This window comes from Monodon monoceros, unplaced genomic scaffold (genome assembly GCF_005190385.1).
Source record: "Monodon monoceros isolate NGI ecotype Baffin Bay Population unplaced genomic scaffold, NGI_Narwhal_1 Super_Scaffold_11, whole genome shotgun sequence".
Taxonomy (NCBI): Eukaryota; Metazoa; Chordata; class Mammalia; order Artiodactyla; family Monodontidae; genus Monodon; species Monodon monoceros.
In genome coordinates this window covers 59,748,781-59,763,028 of record NW_021703767.1, presented here as the reverse complement: position 1 = coordinate 59,763,028, position 14,248 = coordinate 59,748,781, and the positions used below count along the sequence as shown (strand labels likewise).

At 41.7% G+C, this 14,248-nt stretch overlaps 1 protein-coding gene across 2 annotated transcripts in view; it reads right to left on the bottom strand.

The window, feature by feature from the left end:
• The window catches only part of SIDT1 (SID1 transmembrane family member 1), an 87,038-nt gene extending 75,144 nt beyond the window's left edge, over nucleotides 1–11,894 (bottom strand). For both annotated transcript variants that reach the window (XR_003792406.1, XM_029215049.1), the window contains exon 1: nucleotides 11,224–11,894. Coding sequence is in view for 1 of the 2 variants with exons in the window: in XM_029215049.1 (XP_029070882.1) it covers nucleotides 11,224–11,424 (201 nt within the window). In the remaining variant the exon portion in view is untranslated. The remainder of the gene's footprint in view (nucleotides 1–11,223) is intronic.
• Nucleotides 11,895–14,248: the final 2,354 nt, after the last annotated feature.

Genomic DNA, 14,248 nt, shown 5'->3' with positions numbered 1-14,248 from the left:
TGTCCCCTGCATCGGCAGGCGGACTCTCAACCCCTGCGCCACCAGGGAAGCCCTATCAGCTGTTTATTTCTGTAGTGGTATTCATTGCCAGACTGGTGCCATTTGTAATTTTAAATAAGTATTGGCAGGATATAAGTATTACCTAAAGAAAACTGCTTTCTAAACAAGACAAAGCCAATCATCTGAAAACATCATCCCCTTCAAAATCTTCAAAGATAATTTCCTGAGACTAGCAGAAGCGGCCTCAGGGAAGGCCATATTTCACAGACACAACTATTTCTAATCATGGAGTAAACACTGTGGCCGAGATGATATATATGACTTGAATTCTTCTCTGGTGCTCAGGTAAGATGTTCCTCTTTACATGGGCAAAGATAGCCTGCAGTAGCCCAGATTTGCTCCGTTTGGTCCCTGATCACTTATGTCTGGGTCCATGTAACTAACCTCCAACAAATGTCCTAGCTAGAGAACACCCCGTGAAAACTTTTGGTGGGTATTGATTTGGGGGCTGCCCAGCATCCAAATGCCCTGCATGTTTTAGAGGAACTTCCTCCCCTCCACGCCACTGTGTGAGTTTTGTGGGAGGCAAGGCTGCCTGTAGATGCCATAGGGGGCAGGTACAGGACCCACGCTCGGAGAGTTGGATGCTCCCACTTGGTACTTTCAATGGTGATTAAATGATACAAAGATGAAGGAAGAGTTTAACACTCGCTGTCAGTGGTGACATCAGTAGGGACCATGACAACAGGGTCCAGGGGTGACCATGTCTAATGGCAGAGGAGGTGGTAGTGCCTAGGTGAGCATCCTGGCCACACATTCCTGCTGCGTGACTGTTGTTATAATTTCTTGCAGTGTATTCTCTCTTGGTCCCCACAGTGTGAGCTTAGGAACTCAGGTTGGGTGCTATCCAATATCCTTCTAGTAAATTCTTTTTCTCCTTATGTTAGCCAGTTGATTTCTGTTGCCTGCAGCCAATAACCTTGCCTGATCCCACACCCTCTTTCCTTCTCTGTCTACTTCATTCATAGCCCACAGCTAACTTGAGCCTTACTGTCCACAGATCTCCCCAAACCATCTCTGCACACCCAGACTTCACTCTGTTTGCCTGTTTCCTTATCCCCCACTTTTTATCCCTTTATTACCCAGATAAACATCGTCCTTCTCCTTAGAAACCTATAATTCCTCCACTCTGGTGAAGACGGTGCAGGGAGAGAGTGGGGATGAATACAGGATTCCTTTTTTGCAAGTATTAGAGAAGATAAAATAAAACTGTGAGCATTTACATGCTAATTTTGGGGGGAGCATAACATACACCCCCAGTCAGACAAATTAAAATAGTTGTGAGTCAGTTCGTCCACAGAAGGGCAGTTAGATCTAAAGGGACAGGAAGAGTCAGTCATTCCTGTTTGCTATGGCTTATCTTCATAGCTATTTAGTGGGGATCCGGAAATACCAGTTCTCAGCATTAATACTGCCCTAGAGGAACATATAGGTTAACTGCTTAGGTCTCCAAGCTGCCCTATGTCTGGCACAAAGAAGGAACCCAGCATTAATGACAATAAAGCACAAAAGAGATGAAGGCTGGTCCACAGGGTGGTGGGTGCCTGTGGCTCTGTGAAACACTGAAGGAAATCTGTCACATTCACCGTTTTCCTTAGTGTCAACTCTGCTTGCCTGACTTAACACAGGCAAATGGATGCCTCGACGATCCATGGAGGAAAAACAGAAGTGAAAATCCTCTTGTTTCAACTTTCAGTAACTGTAAGGGAGTCAGACATAAAGCTCTTAAACTGTATGATCAAACAACCTGACTGTGGAATTATGACTATGGTATTTAAAATTTTTATTGTTGTTGATAACCATAACAGATGTGCTTTTGTGGGAGGTTTAGTAGAAATATCCTGAGGAAATGTCCTCAGGAACCTGAGTTATATTCCTGGCTTTGCTTCAAACTAGTTGTATAATTTGGACAAGTAATTTATTTTACCAGCTCTGTTTTCTCTCCTTTTAAGAGAGAGGAGATTGGGTAATTTAAAAGGCCCTTTCAGCTCTTAAGTTTAAAATACAATTACCTCTTTCTTATGGTTTTCAGGGATATATATATATATATATATTTTTTTTTTTTTTTGCGATACGGGGGCCTCTCACTGTTGTGGCCTCTCCCGTTGTGGAGCACAGGCTCCGGATGCGCAGGCTCAGCGGGCATGGCTCACGGGCCCAGCCGCTCCGCGGCACGTGGCATCTTCCCGGACCAGGGCACGAACCCGCGTCCCCTGCATCGGCAGGCGGACTCTCAACCACTGCGTCACCAGGGAAGCCCTTCAGGGATATTTTGTGTTTCTTTTATTGATAGAAAAAATAGAAAAAACATCACAAATGCAAGCCCAATGACACACTTCTGTAGCTAAGCAGACTTGACAAAGAAAATCTTGTTGACATGAAAAAAAGGAAATAATGGTACATGAAGTCAAAACAAATATATACTGATTGCCCAAATAATGTATGCTCTTCATCCTCCACTGTTGGTATTATTAACATTCTATAGCAAAACCTTAAAAATTGGGAGACTGGCTCTGAATCAGGAAGGAAGGAACAAAACATATCTCCTGAGATGAAGAAGAAAGAATATTTTGCCAGTAGCAGAGCTTCAAACGACCAGAGAACAGGAAGAACCTTGATGGACTGACAGTGTTCACAGAAGACTGGAAAGACAAAAGGGGTGGAAGAAGCAGAGAGACAAAAGATACATAGAAAAAAGGAGCAACAAGAGAATGGTAGAGATCGGAGATGGTGGTAACAGAGGGGAAGGTTGGAAACAATGGTAAGAAGAATGAGCCCCCAATAAAGAGTTGCTTCAAACTCCTTAGTCCAAGATAGGCTATAAATGTATACACACGTACACAGTACTATAATACTAAAAATATAGGGTGGCCTTTTCAACAAATGGTGCTGGAACAGCTGGATATCATATGCAAAACAAAAACAAAAACCAAACAAAAATTCTAGACAGAGACCTTACACTTTTCACAAAAACTAACCCTAAATGAATCATAAATCTAAACGTGAAATTCAAAACTATAAAACTTCCAGAAGATGATATAAGGAGAAAATCTAGGTGACCTTAGATTTTATGGCAAACTTTTAGATACAACACCAAAGGCATGATCCATGGGGAAAAATTGATAAGTGGTACTTCGTTAAATTAAAAAATGTCTGCTCTGTGAAAAATGCTTTTAAGAGGATGAGAAGACAAGCCCATAGACAAGGAGAAAATATTTGCAAAACTTGTTTCTGATAAAGGACTGGTATCCAAAATCTACAAAGAACACTTAAAATTCAACGACGAGGAAACAAACAATCCAATTTAAAAATGGGCAAAAGATCTGCAAAGATGCCTCACCAAAGAAGATATACAGATGGCAAATAAGCATATGAAAAGATAATCAACTGTATATGCCATTAGGAAACTGCAAATTAAAACAATAAGAGGGCTTCCCTGGTGGCGCAGTGGTTGAGAGTCCGCCTGCCGATGCAGGGGATGCGGGTTCGTGCCCCGGTCCGGGAAGATCCCACATGCCGCGGAGCGGCTGGGCCCGTGAGCCATGGCCGCTGAGCCTGCGCGTCCGGAGCCTGTGCTCCGCAATGGGAGGGCCCACAACAGTGAGAGACCCGCGTACCGCAAAAAAAAACAAAAACAAAAAACAATAAGATATCATTCTACACCTATCAGAATGGCTAAAATCTAAAGCACTGACAACGCCAGATGCAGATGAAGATATGGAACAACAGGAACTCTCATGCATTGCTGGTGAGAGTGCAAAATGGTACAGTCCTTGTGGAAGACAAGTTTGATAGTTTCTTATAAAACTAAACATACTTTTACCGTATGATCTAGGAATTAAGCTCCTTGGTATATACCCAAATGAGATGAAAACTTATGTCCACACAGAAACCTGCACCCAAATGTTTTCGGCAGCTTTATTCATAATTGCTAAAAATTAGAAGCAACCATGATGTCTTTCATAGGTGAATGGATAAATAAACTATGGCATATCCAGACAATGTAATATTATTTAGTACTAAGAAGACATAAGCTATCAAGCCATGAAAAGATATGGAGGAACCTTGAAAGCATATTGCTAAGTGAAAGAGGCAAGTCTGAAAAGGCTACATGCTGTATGATTTCAACAATATGACATTCTGGAAAAGACAAAACTATAAGGAGAGTAAAAAACACCAATCAGTGGTTGCTAGGGTTTGAAAGAAAGGAAGAAGGGATGAATAGGTAGAGCACAGGGGATTTTTATGGGAGTGAAATTATTCTATATAACTCACCATAATGATGGATATATGACACTATGCATTTCTCAAAACCCATAGAACTGTACAACACCAATAGTGAACCTAATGTAAACTGTGGACTTTAGTAAATAATAAAGGCCAATAAAATATCAATATTACACCAATATTTGTTCATCATTAGTGTACCACGCTAATGCAAGATATTAATAATGGGGAAACTGTGTGAATGGGGGAGGGTGGGGAGAGGATATATGTGAACTCTGCACTTTCTGCTTAATTTTTCTGTAAACCTAAAACTGCTTTGAAGAATAAAGTTTTGTTAAAAATATGTACATATAGGGGACAGTGAGGAAGCAAACAAAGTTGAAAATCTTTTGCAGCCAAGGTTAGGCAGAGGGAGAGGTGAACTTTTATCTACACTTTTAAATGTCCACAGTATCAAGTGTAAGTTCCCAGGTAGCCAAAGGATGTTTTTACTCAGGACAACATGTTACTTGATGATGTTAGATAAACTTTAATTTTGCCACCATTTTTGGAAATTAAGTATTTTATTCAAACACTTAAGAGTCTAACCAAAACATAGGTGATCTTCACTTTTAAATAACCAATACTTTCATAATTACATAGTGACGCCCCTGGCCATCCTTGGGATCAGCTGTAGAAGGCTGGGTCCAAAATAAAGTTCCTTAAAATTATGGATTGAAAACTAGCTCCTCAAAACCTTTTCAGTGGTCCAAATAAGAGAAAATTTCCCACGTCTTGGGAGCTGTGACAGGGAAGTGGATTCCTACAGCTTTCTTATCAGGAAAGAAAACTCATATTCAACTTTCTCTGGACACATTTTTCAATATAAGACAACTTCAAGCCAGCTTTACTCTTCTTGTTAAACTAACTGAAAAATCCCCTGTTGAATCTTGTAGCAAAATTAACATCTGCGTATAACTTCTTCACAATAGTAAAATCAATTTCTTTGGCTATTACTGTCACTTCAAATAAACTGAGGGGATGAGGGGAATAAGAATTTGAAGTAATTAATTATTACAGCAAATTAATTTTATTAATAACATTTACTATATAATTTAAATTTGCTATATAACATTCAGCTTTGCTTTTCAGGAATGGAGCACTATCTTTTAACATGTAAATCAACTGCTTCTATCTAATTTTTACACACATTCTTATATATAAAAACCGAAGGATCGTAGGCTGAGGACTTAATAGAATACAGTGTTATTCTTATTGCTGACCTTAGGTTTTAAGCAAAATACAGGTCCTTAGGTTTTGTTTTGGTTTGCATAGCCAGCTAATGTACTGGAAGACCTCAAAGTTTCCATTTTCAAAATGTCCAAGTAAAGAAAAAAAAGATCAATGTTTATAATTTTTTTTTTTAGCAAAATAGAAAAGACTATATTGTCTGGCAGCCCATGATGTATTTGATATTTTTCTTAGCAAATAAGCAGAAAGGATGGTGAGGCCCCAATTCCAATAGCTCATTAGTTGTGCCTTTAAATCATTAACGCACCATCTTGGTGTGTTGACATGAACTTCAGTCAGCTCCAGCGTTAAACAACGCAGGAAGAGCTGGCTAACATACTCTGGGGTGCTGCATGGCAACGTGTAATAATATCAACAGGGTGTGGTTACTTCTATTTGAAATGAAGAAAGAAATGCTGGCACTTCTAGCAGCAAAGAGGTTTCACGGTATCTTCAAGTTCCTTGGTCTTTAAGATTCAAGCTAACAGTGAGGAATGACATAGGAGATACATCTGGTAACACATTGAAGCCAAATCGGGAAAGGCAGAAAGGCTGAAAATCTCGATGAACTGTGTAAGAACCTAAAACACCCTGTCAGAAGGGACCATCACAGCAGTAAAATCTACACCAAACAAAATAACAACTGAAAAACCAAACCCAACACTACAGCAAGCTTATAGACATGGCACTCAGCAAGAAACAAAAAAGAATTGAAAAACAAGTTCAGCACAAGTAGCAAAGGTAGAGGTCCATTGTACAGTTTAGCATATGATTATCAGGTCAGGGCAGGCAGAAGATGGGCCCTGCATAAAATCAGACTCATAACTGGAGTAATGTCAGCCCCTAAATACCCTTATGACATGTCAATACTCTTTTTTCAGAGCCACGCAGGAAAATGTGAGAGGTGACTCTACGGACTGAATGTTTGTGTCCCCACATCCCCAAATTCATATGTTGAAGGCTAATCCCCAGGGTGATAGTATTTGGAGGTAGGGCCTTTGGACGTTAATTAGATCTTGAGGTTGGAGCTCTCGAAATTAGTGCCCTTATAATAAGAGACAGGAGAGAGCTGGCTACTCTCTCTGCTCTCTGGGCCACATGAGGACATATCTGTAAGTGCTGTTTACAAGCCCGGAAACCAGCTCTCACCAGATACAAGTCTGCTGACACTTTGATCTTGGACTTCCCAGCCTCCAGAACTGTGAGAAATCAATGTTTGTTTCCTAAGTCGCCCAGTCTATGGTACTCTAACAGGCTGAACTGACTGAGACAGTAACCAACCACCCAGGTAATGTGCTAATGAGATGATTCTTCCCAAACAAGCACCAGTCCAGTTCAGTAAGGAGATGTGGGAGGACAGCAGAGGAGGTTTCTCTGCCTCATTTTGTAAAGAAAACGGGGAGAGTACATACGACTTGGAGAGAACTGAGGCTATTGCATTAACATTTTTAATTCTTCTAAGTAGTAATGTATACAGCTAGAAGTTACCCCTGGAATGTCCTGTTCATGAGAATTGGATAGGCTTTTTCAGTCTGGATCTGACAGGCTGGTATAACTGATTCTAGATACTGGTTGATATTAATAAAGCCAAGATTTGTTCCTTAGGCATAGACAACTATATGTCATTAAAAGATAAATGCCTCAGTGTAATAAACAACATAAAAGAAATAAGTCCAGAGAAACATTTCAAATTCAAAAATCTATGGCAAACAATGAATTCTGTCACTGAAAGCCTCAGAGAGGACCTCTTGCTGGGTCATGGTTAGATTTTTATTTAAGGGCTTCTTATCACCATCTAGCTCAAATATAAACATCTTATTATTGTCGCCACGTGTCTCTACAAGAGCATTCTCATTTCCCAATAAACCTGCTTTTATGCCCTCTGTCCCAGTCAAACCCATCTCTGACAATTTTCTCAACAAGGTGATTTCCTTCTAGTTTGGTCCCAGCCCTTGACAAAATGAAACCCTATGCCCCTTGAAAGGAGTCTCCAGACACTTCCCCTCCAGGGACTGAAATGAACCACGATCTTGCCTGACCTGTACCTTCAATCGTTATTTTCATTATACTTCTTTAAACCAGTCACTCCATTCCTTCAGTGATTTTTCTTTTAACGGCAACTTCATATTTACATTACTCTCAGCCTGGAAGGCATGTGAGACTTTTCCAGGTGCTAGCTTAGCTAATTAGCATGACACATTTGGCTAAATAGTTCTCCAAGACAGCGTTTGATATGGAAGATGCAGTGGCTGACAGGAGAGGTTAGGAACAAAGTCTCCCATAGCGGTTTCCTCTCTGCACCAAAGCCTAAACTTAGAAGAGTCTTTCTCCTCCAAGCTGAAGGAAAAAGAATGGCAAACATACCAATGGCTTGAAGTGAAAAGGAAAAAAGATTAAAACGAAAAAAATTAGTCTTTTTTTTCCTAAACTGAATTCTTTTTTTTCTTTTTTTTTTTAAATGCACTTATCCACATTGTGTTAATTTTTTCTTCCTTTGCTTACAGCATTATAGTCAGTATTTGCAGACAGTGTCTTTATATGAAACATCCCGTGTAATTTTAATGATGATTAGTCTTTTCCAAAAGAAAAATCTTTAAATAAAATGTACTTAATTAAATTGAGAAAAACTTGTGTGAAGTCAAGATTTCTGGAGAGCTGCTCTCTGGAGAGCTAGATGCTACGTGAAAATTAGGAAATAAAATTTATGTTCATTGGAAAAGAAATGGGAAGCATTTGAAAAAGAGTTCAGGAAAGTCTTCTTTTTATAATGCTCTGTAGTGTGAATTTAATGATTTCATGTGCTACATGTCCATTAGTGCCAATATAAACACTGTTATTTGTATTTCATTCAATATTTTTCAGTTTTCCAATTAAGAATACACCTATGTCTAAACCAAATTCTTAGTCGCACTGAAGACAGGTAGATGGGAAATGACATGTGCAGGGGAGAGAGCCCTGACTAAGACTTTGCTCAGGTTAAAGGAAAAAGGTTCTGCTCTTGGGCTCATAGCTCTTTATTTAGCAGAGTTCTTTAGTGAGTTTGGGGTTGGTCATGGAGGCAAAATTGCTTGACGTGAGAGAATATCAAAAATTTAGAGACTGAGAGGCCAGCATTTGGGGTGAGGGGTGGCCAAGAAGATGGTGACAAGCCAGGACCTGAAAAATAGTGCCACCATCCTGATATTTCTCCTGGTGGAGGAATAGCTGGTAAATTGTTATGACAGTGTTGCTTAGATTTCTGGTTTAATCTATCACCTACTCTGTGCTGTTCTGCAATTTCCTTATGTTACTCCAAACCTTCAGTAAAATTCTGCTATATCCAACAGGATTGTGTTCATGGTATTAGGAGGAGGGGGCGCTGGTCTCCAACATGAGGCAAAAGGGACCAAGAAGAGAGGAGGCCATCAAGAGAAACAGAATAATGGTTTGGATGGGTAGGTCAGAACAATGCCATTTCTGGAGAAAGCAACTGGAATACAGGACTGGAGGAAGAGAAGGGCAATTTTCCAAAGTAAATTGATTGAGGATTCCACTGTCTTATTTGCACATTAAAGAGAAGTTTCAGAAGGCTGTAAGATTTGAGGACATCTGGTTCATATTATTGCATACTGGCATTAAAATAATTAAAACACTTGAGTTTTCTGCTAGTTCTAAGGTTTCCAACTATATTTCTCAGACTAGTAAAATTTAGGGACCGTCAGCTTTTTATTGTATTATGCAAAGATATTTTAAAAACTAATTATCACCATTGTTTCATAAAATAAAGGGCATTTTAACATACATACAGGCAAAGTGGAAAGAGCATAATCCCAGAACAATTTTGAAAAATTTTGTTTTTATCTGAAATGATCTCACATTCAACCTACTAAAAAGTATATTTTATTTAGGTTTAGCTTAAAGAATCCTTAAATCTTTTTTCAACTATTTATTCATTTTTTCAAAAACATTAGTAAACCTGTTATGTGTCAAGCACTGTGCTAGGTACTAGGGTATAGAGATGGACATGACTCTGCCCCCATCCTCAATATCTCACGGTTTTCTGGGAAAGTCAAGTAGGTGACCCTAACTGCAAACAGTGCAACGTGTGCTGAGGTAGAGGAACTCACTGAATACTGCAGCCAAAAAGGTCCAAAGAACAGTAAAAAAGCAGTCACTGTATCTCTAAGCAGCAGTGTAAGAAATACTAAAGCCTGATGTAGGGTCTTACTTTGCACACATCATTTGAGTTTCCTTACCAATGATTTGGGGGGAAACTGGCAGTACACCCCAGAGATCATGGGGTTTTTCAGACATTTATTTATTCTGAGCCAATAACAGGGCTGGGAACACACTTCAGGTGCAATGTCAGCTGGTCCATACAGCACACAGAACTGGAAAAGGTGGGTTACAAGGAATGTGGGGAGTAAAAACTGCCACCCCCCCCCGACTTGTCTACAGTGGAATGGCTCTGCACACAGCCACTCTGCTTACTTCAGGAGTACAACCTAAAGGTCAGCGAGGGACAGGACAGGGTAAGAATATGGTGACATGGTCCATGGTGAAGACCAAGCTTAGGATCTGGTGCCAGACTGGAGATGGTGCACTTGCTCAGTACACACACTTAGGAAATGTCTGGGAGTGGTGATGGGCACACTGGTCCCTCTTGGCTAAATACTACCCCAAGCTACCAGGTTTCTGAGTTTTGATCCTAAGTGAGAGTTAGGGAGGCATATCATGGTATCCCAATCATCTGGTTCTGGAATTTCCCCAATGAGTAGGGAATGCTGGCATAGTAAGGGATACATATACATTCATACATATGTATACACATATATACACATTCATTCACATACATTCCTGGGAAGAAGATCTAGAGGCAGGTACACTGGGGAGTTTTCTCTGTGCCTCCTATTAGAGGGGAAAAGCTAACTGTATGCATTTTCTTACATTATACAATCAGAGTATATGTGTCAAAGGAGTGGTTGCTGGAATAGTCCTTTCCTTCCCTTGTCTCACCTCAATTTTTGTCAGAAACAGGTCTAGAACTTTCACTCAATTATCCATCCTTGTATAAAATCAAAACCTCGATAAATCGGCTGATGGCTGCAGTTCCAATATCTTTGGCTGGGTCTTCTGGCTTCTCTGAAGCACAAACGTGTGACAACGGTACAGAAACGCAGACAGTGACTCTTGAACACACAGAGGTTCTGCAGCTTGGTCTGTTCTCACACATTCCCATTTTAGATTCTGAGCAGCTCTCCCTCCCCATGTGCTATGAGATAGAAGTCTGGCAGAATCATCCAAAAAAGATGAGGTTCCTTCCCCGCAGGGGATTAGGAACAGAGGTGCGGTCCTTTCCCTCCTCAGCCTTAGAAATCGTGACCTCCCTAGAGAAGGGCCCAGCAGGGGGCCAGGACCCGCAGACGGTGCGGGGAACCAGCGCCCCTGCAAAGCCCAGAGATGCTAGAGACCAGGCCGGGAAGGCGCGAGAGGAGGCGAAGGTGTCCCCGAGGCCGGTAGGGGAGGATGCGGCAGCTTGGGCAGGGCAGTGATTGCTTTGAAGGAGAAAGGGAACGAGGGCCCCTTGGTCCCTGTGGTCTCCCGAGGTCGATTCCCCAGGGACCCAGAGCAGCGACGGGGCTCTGAGGTCTGGCAAGTTCCTGCGAGCGAAGGGAGCGAGTGTCTTACCTGGCCGGGCTGGCTAGTGTAGTTGAAGGAGTAGATGTTCTCGGTGCTGAGGCTCACCACCCCGTTGTAGATGCGATCGAACTCAGCGCCCCTGACGGGGTCGCGGGGGTCGTGGCGCCGCGCTAAGGGTTGCGCGGAGAGCCCGGGTGCCGCCGGCGGCAGAAGCCAGGACAGCGCGCAGAGCAGCGTGCAGCCCCGCATGGTGGGTGGTGGGCGCCGCGCCCCAGCGGAGCGGGCGAGCGAAGAGCCGGTCCTTCCAAAGCCCCTTGCGGGCCCCGGCGCCGGCTGCAGCGCAGCGCAGGCGATGCCCGGCAAGCCCTGCCGACGAGTGCTGGCAACGCGCTGGCGAAAGGCTGATCAAATATTGATGCAGCCTCCTGGGGTCTCCACGGAAGGTCACGGGGCGGAGGTAGGGGGTGCGGAAGATAGGGGGACCGGGGGCTGCTGCTTTGCTTGCCGGCTTCTAAGTCCGTTTCCTTCCCCCTTTCTCATTTCTGAGAATTCCCCAGCTTACCCAGCCAGAATTTCAACCATCTCTTCCCCCTTAACCTCAAAAAGAAAGAAAGAAAGAAAGAAAATGCGTTGGAGACATTAAAAAGAAATATCCACTAGTCTTGAAGAATCAACCTGACCAGCCATTGAGAGGAAATTCAGTCAGTTTCAAATAAATAGGCACGCGGCTGCAAGCGAAGAAATAGAAAGCAACAGAGCCTGTCCCCAAAGAGGGTGCACAAGTTCGCATTTACAGACTGCTACCTGCAGAGACCTCCTGCTCGTCTGAATGACGGTTAACTCTCAATTCTCCCTTCTCTAACAGAATTCTCCCTTCTCCCTTCCCAGCCACCTGCTTTATTTTCTTATCACATCCTAATCTCAAGGAGCCTCACGTCATCACTTTCTCTCTCCCTCGCCATACGTGTACGTATGTAAATACGTACAGTCATAAAAAAACAAATAGATATGGTAAAGAAAACAATTTCGAACACCGCCTTAAGTCTAGTCCCGGAAGTTGTCAAAGACGACCCAGAGCAGCTGGCTTTGTGCAGAGGGCACAACTTCTGCCCTAACTTCTTGTCTACTTTACCTCTGCAATGACTTCTTAGATTTAGCAGAATCCCCAGGATTCTGTATTGTTTTTCAGGAGAGAAACCGCAGCCCCAAATCAAAAGGAGATACCCTTCAGGAAAAAATTAGGGGAGTCAATTTAAACAGTTGAAGAGGCAGGTAAAGGGTGGGTTGAGAAGAGGATCCCTCGGAAGTCCTGGCAGAACATCAGTCACAAGTCAGGAGGACTCTTTTCTTTCAGCTTCAAGTTATTTGTAAACTAGAAAAGAATATAATTGAGTTCAACCTGAGGGAACATTAAAAAAGAAGCCACAAAGAAGGAAAAATATCATGTTCAAAGAATTACAGATTAAAATCCTAGCATTCCCTACCATTCAATGGGAAGTGTTTCTCTCTTTTTTTAACCTTATTGAATTACTACAATTTATTAAAACATCAAAAACAATGAGCGCAATACATTTGGTTTAAAGTTATAAGTGCACAATCAGAAAACAATGCAGATGGACGATTGAATTAGATGACTTCCTATTAGTACTTTTATTAGAATTTAAATTTTTTTTTACTTTTTAAAAAATGTTTTTGAAAATATATGGGCATGAGGACAAAAATACTGATTCAAAGAAGAGTCTGGGGGTAAAGTTTAAAATAGAACTGATCGTTTTTGAGAAACATAGCATGATAATTTCATCCAGAATTTGAATGACGTTAAATTGCTGTATTTAAAATGTCTATGCCTCTTTATATAATTTTAAAACATTTCATGAACTTGAAGTTTATGATGTCCTTTGAGATTAGCTGCCCTGGCCAGTTCAAGCCCTTTCTAGAGGAGTAGGATCATGGAGTCCTACTCAAACACTAAGAGGAGTGAGGAACTGGCCCTTTCACAAGGTGACCCCTTCTTTGGGGGGCAAGTGTCTCATTATTAGAAAGATATTTCACATTTTAAATTGAAATCTGCCTCTCTTCCACTCACTGGTGTGAGTTCTGCCGTCTGGAGCCGTAGAAATAAACTTAATCCTTCTTCCACATGACAGCCTTGTAGGGATTTGAAGGGAGCTATGACCCTTCAATCATTTATCCTAACTTTAAGTAATGAATTTAGAAACAGTTGGAACAGACCCTTTATCCCCTAGAGCCCAAAATATTTATTTTAAAGCCATTATAGATGATATCTATACCAGACAATTTTGAGTGTTACATTGCAAATCAGGCTATACTGTGACTGACTCCTAACTCTAGCCCAAATCCAATGAATGACATTAGGTAATTAACCTCCCCAGGATTACAAGATCGCTGTAAGGATAAAAGGGGGGTGGGGGAAGAACGTATTTGGAATTGTGTCAGTATTAGAAAGCATAAAATGTTATACGACCAAATATTATTATCTGACTATATTGTTCAATAGCTAAAAAGTAAAACATGGTCCATCAGCCAGGTTTTAAAAATATCTACAATGCCCAGCTTCCACTGTGAGAGACTAAACACACAAACAGACAATGGGCAGTCCATGTATGATGACAGACGCCCGACCCACAACCTCTGCAGCAGCCAGTCCAGGAAGCCAAACCACAAACTCTGTAGCAAATGGCCCAGAACAGTCAGGACTTGGTCAGTGACTGCCAGCTTCTCCAATTTTTGCTCCTGCTTCCAACTTAGGATCAGTCAGAGGAAGCCAAATATGTTCTACAAACCATAAAATGCGCCTGCTTCCAGCTTCTCCATGCCACCAAGATCCAATCAGAGCACTTCTGAAAACCTTCCCTTTTTTTCACTATAAAGCTTTCCTACTCCCCTGCCTTTAAGTCTCTGCCAAACACAAGTGGTGGCTTACTATAGCAAGCTCTGAATAAATAACTTCTGGTTGTTTTCCTTGCGTGGTCCTTATTTCCATAGTGTTCCTGAAGGTTCCATTGAGATATTGTCTGCACTGCCTGTCATCAAGGACTCCAGCCTTCAACCA